This window comes from Lampris incognitus, chromosome 20 (genome assembly GCF_029633865.1).
Source record: "Lampris incognitus isolate fLamInc1 chromosome 20, fLamInc1.hap2, whole genome shotgun sequence".
Lineage (NCBI taxonomy): Eukaryota > Metazoa > Chordata > Actinopteri > Lampriformes > Lampridae > Lampris > Lampris incognitus.
In genome coordinates this window covers 24,309,599-24,319,930 of record NC_079230.1, presented here as the reverse complement: position 1 = coordinate 24,319,930, position 10,332 = coordinate 24,309,599, and the positions used below count along the sequence as shown (strand labels likewise).

The window sequence follows — 10,332 nt, the reverse complement described above, 5'->3', positions numbered from 1 at the left end:
GGCCTCCGTAGAAAACGGCGTCCTTTAGGACAAGACGTAACAACAAGATAAATTATTTTTGGAGACGTTTTTACAAACACGTCCAGCACAGACTAAACAAAACTGGTTTTTTTTCTTCTTCTTCTTCTTCTTGGGTTTCTGTGTCCCTCTGTAGACGTTTCAGCCATACTTGCGTAACAGTGTGCGACACCGGATGTGTAGACTCGCTAGTCCGTTGGCTAACGGGTCCGACCTTTTTGTTGACTGGTTAGCGCTGACCAAATGTAGTGCGAAATCAGAGAGCAGGCGGGATCGAACCGCACCACGGGTGACGGCGCTGACCAGTCAGCTAAAGGGTCGGACCCGCTAGCCAACGGGCTAGCGAGTCTACACATCCGGTGTCGTACACTGTCACACTTGTTACTGACCTCACCTCAATGGATATATAGTATATATTAAATGATGGGCCACCCGCCAACGTTCAAAATGATTTGATTTATTTAATTTAAAGTGTATAAAACCCATTCTTTGTCCAGCAAAAGAACTCCATACAAATCCGTCCCTTTTCCCATTTCTTCTAGTTGCCTTATCAACATTTTTGTCTCTTGGAAAAAAAAGACAAAACACATTTCATATTCCACACTTTTTCTGTACAAGACAACAAAGTCCTTTGCCTGCTTGGACCTGGTAATACAGTTACCATTCAACACAATGCCAATTACATACATTAACAGACTTTCTCTTTAAATATGAAGGAAAATTAAAACTACTCACTAGTCCTGATTTTTGTTTTTCAGCACGCAGAAGACCCCTGGCCTTGACATTTCATTTCAACGTTCTTTTTTAAATCTCACATGATAAAATTAGGTGTCTCATCCTACTTAAAGTCCAGCATTTTAAATAACTTGCTCATTCTGTCGCTACCACTCCCGTCCCCTAACGTCACTTCATCCATCTTTCAATCCATTTACCTACCTTTACATTGTGTACACTACACAGATGTATCACTCTCCTCTCCACATCTGTCTTGTTCCCTTCTTTCTCTCTTCACTAACCCTCAGTTACACATTGCACAAAACCAACTGTAGTGTAGAAAACCATCCAAGCCTCTCTTTGACAGTTTCTAATCAATGGCAAACGTCTTCACACAAGTGTGTTTCGCACACGCCATCAGCCTCGCTATAATAGCCCTGTTTCCAAGTGTCTCTATCTCCTTCTTCGAAAGCACCTTCTCATAAGTGTATATTTTCTTTTTAAACGATTGCATAATCATTTCATACTTGTACGCCTACACCTCCAGGAGTTAGGAGTTTACTCTAAGATGTCTACCTAACCAGCGGGTCAATTTCATAAAGTCACCATTCGTTTGAGTGTTGCGTTCATTTTCAGAGGAAAGCGAATGGAACGTGAAGCAGTAGATGTACTTCCAAAATGGGTCTAATTTCAGACTATGAAACGGATTTCATCCGCCTCTGACACTGATGACAAACCAACGCTGACACATGAAGCTGGAGGTGAAGGCGTCTCAGCAGGCCTGAATGATGGGTTGGTAGGGCTCGGTCAGGATCTTGTAGCGGACCTTGGTGTTGGTGATGGCCCCGTGCTTCTGCCGTAGGTGGAGGCGAAGTTGGCTCTTATGGCGGAAGTGTAGGTCGCACTTCTCACACTGAGGGAGCGGGGGTCAAAAGGTCAGAGGGCAATTAGCAAAGGTTATATCAATTTCAGCGCAGGTGCGAGTAGTACTTGCTATTTTGTAGTTTAAGAGCGTGCTATAGGTTAATGTTAATGGAAAGTTAGGTTTTTTTCAACCTGGGTCTTATTTTTGTAGTAATTTTTATCATTCCTCTTGATTGTTGTAGTATTTTACATACCCGAGTCCAGACAGACACTCTGCTTCACAATGGCGTCAGTAGCACAAACTAAAATACAGGTTCAATTTACCTCAAACAAGTCCAGTTTATCTAAACATTATTTGTAAATGAAAACAAAGTTAAAGATTGAAATTCACTAGCCGAAATTCAAAGTAAAATCATTGAATTGAATACCGGAACAACAATGTGTAGAAATGAGCTACTGTAGCAGACTATAGACGGGTTTCCTGTTTACAAACATCACTGGGTGCGTGCGCAGCCAGGGGGCAAAACCACTTTGCTAGCTCTCAAAAGATTATGAGATGCATAATCTTTTGAGAGCTACCAAAGCGGTTCAACAATGAAAATGTTCAACATGTGACCCCTTGGGAATGTTGAAAATTTTCCACCCATCCTTTTGGCGGCTTGTGTAGTTTATTGCATAACAACTGCGTGTCATCTCTGCTGTATCTGAGCTCTATCTTGGTTAAAATCCCTGCGCTGTAGCTGCTTTCTGCCCCTTAGTTGCACAAGCACCTCTGTGATGACGTTGCACGGAAACCCTCCTATATGGGCACAATTCAGCATAATTGGTAGACACCGGCCCTTTAAGAAAGGGTTTCCGAGTTGAGAGGGCAGAGCGAGGACTAGGCTGGTTGGCGCAGCGCCATGTTGCTGAGATGGTGATTTTGTACAGAAGAATAAATGACACACGCGTTCGTGTAGTCAATGAGATAAATTGTCCGTCTCTACTTTCCTGTAGTTACCACATTGGTGACCTCGACGTTTGTCTGCTGGGCGTTTCCAGGGACAACCCTTTATGATCATGACAACTAATGCGGTTTCTCTCAAGCTGCCGGAGTTCTGGGAGTCGTCAGCCTCGGCTTGCTTGGCCCAGACAAGCGCAGTTCACATTGCGGGAAATCACCTCGGACGCCACAAAATACTGTTATGTGGTGTCAGCTCTCGGCAGATTGTCCCTCTACTTTCCTACAGTTACCACACTACCGTACTTGAACTATTATGCACGCACACAAAAACTGTTAAGTCTACATTGGTGAGATTTCATGAGGAAAATCCAAATCTTAGAATAATAATAAATCAATCTCATAAAGCACCTTTCTAACACTCAAAGTCGCTTTACAATAAACTGGGTGAAACAAGACAACAGATAAACGTAACACAGATATACAGGGGTGGATGGGAAGGGGAAGGACTACAAGAGGGAGACGACGCACGATGCCAGCAGTACTCTCCGACTTAAACAGATACAAAAGGGCAATAATAGGTATATAACAGGTTAAGTACGGTAGCTAGTTTCGCAAGTTGTAGTTCTGGTATTTCATTAAATATCTTTACTTTTTAATTTCAGCCAATAAACTTAAAATTTTCATTAACAAATAAGAGGTTTAGATAAACTGGACTTGTATGAGGTAAATTTAACCTGTATGTTAGTTTGCCCTACTAATACCATTGTGAAGCAAAAAACAACTACTACCCAATAGGAATGATGAAAAATACTATGAGAATAAGACCAGGTTGGAAAAAAAAAACTCTTTCCCATAAGAGCGCCGTGTGGACTCACGGTGTAGGGCTTCTCTCCGGTGTGGATGCGCAGGTGACTCTTCAGGGTCTGCAGGTGGCGGAAGCGGGTGCCACAGGTGTGACATGGGTAGGGCTTCTCCCCCGTATGGATCAGAACATGAGCCCTGAGATGGGCCACCTGGAGTACCGACACAACATACACGGTAAGAACTGAGGTAAGAAAAGGTGGACTCACTTCACGGGTTTTTACTTTGTTGAAATGTATAGTACATAATACATGCATTTTAAACTAAACTCAAGCCCATTTTAGGGAGCTTGCTGACATCTAACGGTTATAAACCATGTAGATGTTAAAAACATGGCAGGCTGGTCTTGGTACTCTGTGATGTAAGTATAGCAGGATAAACACAGTTGCACCTAATAACATTAATAATGGCCGTTTGATTTAGGTGTGCCAGCACATCTATCAGCACTGACAGACAGACAAAGCCAGCACAAAGAATTGTCAATAGTACTGTAAATGCTGGTTCAAATGCTTTGGTACAAATTCATCCAACAGAACCATTATTGATGTTATTATTATTATTAGGTGCAGCCATGTTTATCCTGCTATGCTAACATCACAGAGTACCAAGACCAGCCTGCCATGTTTTTAATCTTTACTTGGTTTTTAAACTGTAGATGTCAGCAAACTCACTAAAATGGACTACAGTTTAGTTACTCTATAAAGTCATCAAGGATCCCACAAAAACTCCCACTTATTTCCTATGTGGACCTTAATCTCAGCAAATCATTCCATAGGAAATCATTCTACAATCGATATGAATAAAAAAAACGCCTTCATTAAACAATCTCCGGGGCAGAGCTGATCTAAAATGCTAAATATAGTTGCTGCAATGTCCCCTTTCTCTGCTGGCTGTTCCCTAACTTTACTCCATTAAGTGATCAACAAGCCATTTCAGAAGAAGTTTGAAGAAGTCTGTTTTGCTTCCTTCTCTGCTAGAATACATGTGCACACACACACACACACACACACACACACACACACACACACACAGAGTTAGAGCTCACTTGAACGAATCGTGCGCTGCAGGTGTCACAGCGATAAGGTTTCTCTCCAGAGTGGATACGAGAGTGAGTCTTCAGGTTGGCTGGTCGGTTGAACTGAGCGCCACACACATTGCAGCGGTAGGGTTTGTCACCTGCCAGGGCAAAGGTCACCGTCAGTTTACTGGTTCACAACATCAAGGCCTTATCTAAAGTTGCATTAAAAATATCAATGTTCCTCCTGGCTTTCCATCTATCTATAAATACACAGATATATATACTTAGCACAAAAAGTAAGAAAATTTGCTTTTGGTAGATTATTTCTTCGTTGTAACAATGCTTCTTGGCAATAAATCTTATACCGTTGGAAAGCCTGTTTATTTCCCTTTTAAATGGGGCCACATGCCAAACAGCTTATTTTGCTGTTGCTATTGACTCTTGTTTTGAGCTTCTGGTGCCCCAGGTGCTGACAATCAGGTGCCTGATATAAGATTTATTGCCAAGAAGCATTGTTACAACAAAGAAATAATCTACCAAACACAAATTTCCTTAGTTTTTGTGCTAAGTTTAGAAGGGTTAAATGGAAACGTCACTGTCATCTACTGTGCAAATCAGAAATCAAGATAATCAGAACATCTGAGTGGTCAGATAATCTGATAGCAGTGTCAATTTTGCCAATGAAATGTTTTATGGCTATGTTCATGTCTTTACTACCTCACCTGCGCAGACAGTTTTGGTGCCACCGAGGCTGCCAGAATAACAGTATTGTGTGTAGTAGCTCTCATGTTTAATTGTGTGTTGGCCATGATGGACAGCTGCTGGTTCAGCCAGGCAGGGCTTGGGGAAAATGGAGCAAGGTGAGACTGAAGAGGAAGAGGAAAGAGAAAATATGAACATTATCATGCTGAAAAACACCAGGGCACTGTGTATGATCATACTTTTTGATGCTATAATTTCAGACGGTTTGCAGTATGTGACATTTAATGGCTGCTCAGTTCATATCTTTGCTGTGATTGGCGCCTACCTGATTCCTCCTTGTACATGGACGGGTCCATTGTGGGTTCCACAGAGGGGGGAGACCCCAGGGGAGGGGCTCGGCCAGAACCCTCGTAGCAGGAGGCCTGCCCCTGTCTGATACAGAAATCCCCCCCCCTCTTTTTATTAACATGAAAATGACCATGAAATAAATTTCATAAAACTAATGCATGACCACCAAATATTGTTTGCACTGTTTTATTTGTTTATATTAATTATTATCACTATTAATATTATTATCATCATTATCTTCTTCTGTCTAGTGTGGTATGTATGTTGTACGCTCCTTGTAACATCCTACCTTATGTGTTAACTGTATATAAACTGTGTGTTTGTGTGTCAGGTTGTGGGTTTGTGTGTAAGCTGTATGTTTGTGTGAGCTGTGTGCATCTCATGATCAGTGTATTGGCGGATAAACTGATTTCTGATGATGATTTCTAAACACTAACTCAAACTTGATTTAGATTATTTTTTCATTTAACACCCAATTGAAAGTATTTATTTTCATAACTTTTATAATCATAAATCATACCTATCAATCTGACCAGGCACTTCTCCAGGCCATCCCTCTGCTGAAGTTTTGGTTTTCGGGTCTGTCTGATCAGAGATGGGCGTTTGCTGTTCCTCCGGTTCCTCCTCCTTCACCGTGCTAACAGCACAGAGAGGGTTCAGGACTATGTACTTGTACTTCTTCCAGTTGCAGGCCTTTGGGTCTGGTGTAGGTTTGATATCACTCTGAATTAGAAAAAAAGAAAAAATTAATTTCCTTACATTTACTTCAGCATGGCGCTTATTAGGAGGCTGAATAAAAAGTAAAGTGAGCAGTTGTGTTGCTAGTATTTAGTGACAACAAGTATTCAAAACAGCATAAACTGTTTGTTTTTACATTTAAAACCAACTACATCTGCTGTTACAGTGTCAAGTGTAGGTCTTGAAGGCTGGCGTGCGTACCATGATGCTGCAGGTGCTGGATTCGGATGGGGAGTTGGGCTGGCCGCTGGAACGGCAGGGGCTGTCTGGGGATTGAGACGGGTCGGCCGAGAGGGGCAAACCGGCCTGTCGTTTCAGCGCCTGTGACCCAGACTCGTGGGTCGGGAAAGCCCCTGGCTTGGCAGAGACCCCAATGTCCGCAGGGACTCTTAATAGAGAAACAAAGGAAGTGTTGCAATAGGCTAAACTTATCAACAGACAAAAGGCAAATGCAAACAATCACACAAGCGGACACACCGGTGTAATGCACACACACACGCGCGCGCGTGCGCGCACACACACACACACACACACACACACACACACACACGCACGCACGCACGCACACACACACATATACACATACACATGTAGGATACACTTGAAACTTTTTCAACTTTACGTCATTTACTATTTTATGTAATTTCACATCATCTTTATCTAAAACAACATAGATAAGAGTGCAATGAGGGCACAAGCTTGAATATTGAAAATTGTTTTACTTGAGAATTTCATTAACTATTAGTCAAGAAATCCTTATCAGCAATATGAACACATTCCTCCACTCACTTTGCTGCATCTGCTGCTGGGTGGAGGGGGGCTCGGAGGACGGTTCGGGGGGATGGATTGGGCAGGTCACCTCCTTTGGGGGCTACGGATGCCACAGGCACCCTGGAGTCCAGCTCCAAATGAAGGAATGCTGCACTCATCTTATCCCTGCAAAAAAAACCCAAAAACAACGCACAAAAGAAACGGTCAACTCTGCACATGTTTTATAAACATTATAATCATGCACATCTGTAATGTCTTTGACAGATGGGGTTCTTCCTCATGAGTGCCTGGAGTTGTATCCTGTTCGCTTGCTGACCAGGACAATGCTGTGCTGCCCCCCCCTTCCCCTCACCTATGCAGCTGCATGAAGGCCCGGCAGGTGTCGGCCACATGGTCCATCTGCAGGTAGGTGGCCACAGCCAGCACCCCGGGGACGCTGCGCGGGGTCAGAGGTAGGCGAGAGGTGTACATGAAATCCAACAGCAGGGAAACACTGGACGGGTCCAGTGTGTTGGGGAGGGACACGGTCATCAGCTGCTCCGTGCCTCCTTCACGTCCCTGCAGCAGCACACGCCGTGAGTACATAGAGTAGAAAAACCCACTGGGAGAGAGAGAAGGGGAAGAGGGGGGTGGACAGATAATTGGTAAGGATGTCCTCTGACCAGAGTCCTTTGGCAAGATAAACAGTGTTAGCACAAACGGTTCATTCTGCATGCTTAAACTATGTAGGGTATTTTGCATACTATTAGGGCATGCTGTTCAGTACGTAGAATGCAGTATACACTGCATACTACATATATCACACATGACACATTTGATGATATATACCTTGTATGCATGTAATTATAAGCATATATACACAGAAATATAAAGCAACACTGCAATATCTATCATTTAGGCCTAGTATTTGACAGAAATGGGAATGTTTTCATTGTTTGGTGACCATACGCGTCATACTTAATATTTCTGTCTATGTATTATGCATGCACATAATACCTTTCACATAATAAACATTCATACTAACATCAGGCATATTATAATTGGCACACTATCAGTATGTAGTATGAATAGCTGGACATAGGTATAGTTTTCTTTTAGTTGGACCAGGGGCCACTGTACCGACCACTTAATCCCATGCCCCCAACTGGAGGCACAGAGTATATAGTCATATAAAGTTTATCATATATTAATGAATAATAATAATCATATTGATAAATGATATTAGAAAAAGACAGGAAAACATCATCTGTCATGATTACTCATCTGTATATCAGATTATTGACTGAAGGCTGAATCATGCCATATAATGAAGGTAAAAGGACTGAAGGAGATCGTAAAGAGAGGATGATGAGTGTCCCAAGTACAAAACAGGAAAAATTGGAGGAAAGGGAGTGTAACAAAGGGGAAAGCTGCTGCACAAGTCGAGGACGGACAGACTGAGAAAGTTCTGGTAAGAGGGAGGGAAACAAAGGCAGGATGGCAGAAACAAAAGAGCTGGAAAAGAAAAGCTCCCAAGGAGGGCTTGAAAACCAGAATGAGACCAGACAGCTCGACGAAGGACGGCAGGAGATAGGAGGCTTGTGTACCTGCAGGCGACCAGGACGGCACAGTGTGCCCGTAAGTGGACGGCGCCGACCACCAGGGTGGCATCGGTCAGGAAGTTCCTGTGCCGCAACTCATTGAGGTTCAGCAGGACGTCGCTGGAATGACGGGTGAACTCTTTCACGTATCCCTCAGCCCCATGTCCTTCCACCTCCTCCATCATGCTCAGCTTAAGTAGAAGAAAGCGTGAAAAAAAAGTCAGAAGAAAAAAAAATCAGAACTAAGAGTTTGATAGGATGTTGTGCATGAAAACAACACAATGTGTGGATTTAACTGTAGATATACTGGTGTGATGGTATATTGTCTGGTGTGCAGTAGAGACCTACTTGTGTGTAATGGACAAAATAGAAAGACTGGAGTGTCCCAGACACATCTGTTAGGTGAGACCAGCTCCCTACTCGTACCTGCATAAGAAAGAGGGGGAAAAAAACATTAACATGATCCAGTTTGTTATGTAAGTTAAGCCCTACTACTAACAATATTGCACTTGTTGAATATTTGTGCAGTTTTTCCACTAAGGTGCAAAACTCTGAAGTAAGAATATTTACTCAAGCCTGCATCAAGTCACGCCAGGCATTACAACTTGTTGTGGGTGTATCTTAAACCCAGTTTTGCATTTTTCCCCTTTTGTACATTAATTACCGCAGTCTCTTTAGTGTATTGGGAGATATCTGAATGAAAAAAAGGTCATGCTCCAATTTGCTGAAGATCCTTTTTTCAGATATGATTCAACTCAAAATCAAACGTCTGCTTCTGAGTGAAGTCTAAATGATACATAAATCAGCAATAGGGGGGAGGGGGAGGGGTACAGCAAGATCCCAAACACAGTCCCATCTCACAAACAACAACGTTAAGTCAATAACAGCAATCCAGATAAGCGGCTGACAGACAAAGACAAAACATCTGCAGGGAGAAGAAGAAGAAGAAAAAGCCCCAGATTGAGGAAAAATCGCCTCGCCACTCACCCCGACCAGCAGGGACGAGAACTAAAGTGCCCCTCGGCGACGTCAAGCTCCTCGCCGTTGATCTCAAGACGTCTCCGGTAAAGGATAGCGACGGCCTCCGCTGGCTTCTGGGTGAGACTGCAGGGGGAGTCTCGCAGGGAGGGGACTCTTTATAATGTCGCGCAGGAAGCCCCCGTGCGATCGGAGCGGCTCGTTTCCTCTTTCCTCAACGGCCCACGCGTACCCTGGAAACGGCGCAGGAAAAAGCCCCGGCGCGGGCCCTGGGCTCCAAGTATTTTTAGTGGGCGATTAGTTTTTCTAACCCCGCAGCTCTTTGCGCGGAGTAATGACAGGAAGTCACGGCGTGATATTTTTTTTTTGTGTGTGTCGCGTTGAAAAAATATATATATGAGGACCCTTGGGGGAAATGAGGTACGTGCCTGGCTATCCAGGAGCAAGCCGGAGCAAAGCCCCCCCCCCCCAAAACAACAACGCTATAGGAAGCTGACAAGAGAGGAAGCTGGAGGAGTGCCCGTTTGTTAGACAAACAAACTGCCCCCAAAAACTGGGACGTTGCCATATGAGTTGGAAGTGGGTTTCATTCAAACTACCGCTACTACGCGTCTCTCGTGTTCGGCCCACTCGTGGCGTTTCCGCTTGCGGTCTTGTCAGCGGCGAGGCTGCGCTCGCACTGATTCAATCTGAAAGCGCGTCCCCGCGTCGAGATTCTCCGCAAATGTGTGTGACGGATTCGGGTGAACGCGGGATTTACGGGGGGCTTCTCGTTTCTCCGGAAACCGCTGGCTTTC

The 10,332-nt window shown here is 43.8% G+C and overlaps 1 protein-coding gene across 1 annotated transcript; it reads right to left on the bottom strand.

Annotated features, from left to right (window-relative positions):
- Window positions 1-459: 459 nt before the first annotated feature.
- On the bottom strand, window positions 460-9,971 carry bcl6b (BCL6B transcription repressor). The gene is made up of 12 exons (XM_056300303.1): window positions 9,545-9,971; window positions 8,906-8,983; window positions 8,564-8,748; window positions 7,330-7,578; window positions 6,996-7,142; window positions 6,408-6,594; window positions 5,989-6,191; window positions 5,446-5,552; window positions 5,141-5,284; window positions 4,446-4,576; window positions 3,415-3,552; window positions 460-1,645 (listed from the first exon to the last, which is right to left on the bottom strand). The coding sequence occupies exons 3-12, from the start codon at window positions 8,740-8,742 to the stop codon at window positions 1,505-1,507; spliced, it is 1,626 nt and encodes a 541-aa protein (XP_056156278.1). The 5' UTR covers window positions 8,743-8,748; window positions 8,906-8,983; window positions 9,545-9,971; the 3' UTR covers window positions 460-1,504.
- Between the last annotated feature and the right edge of the window lie 361 nt (window positions 9,972-10,332).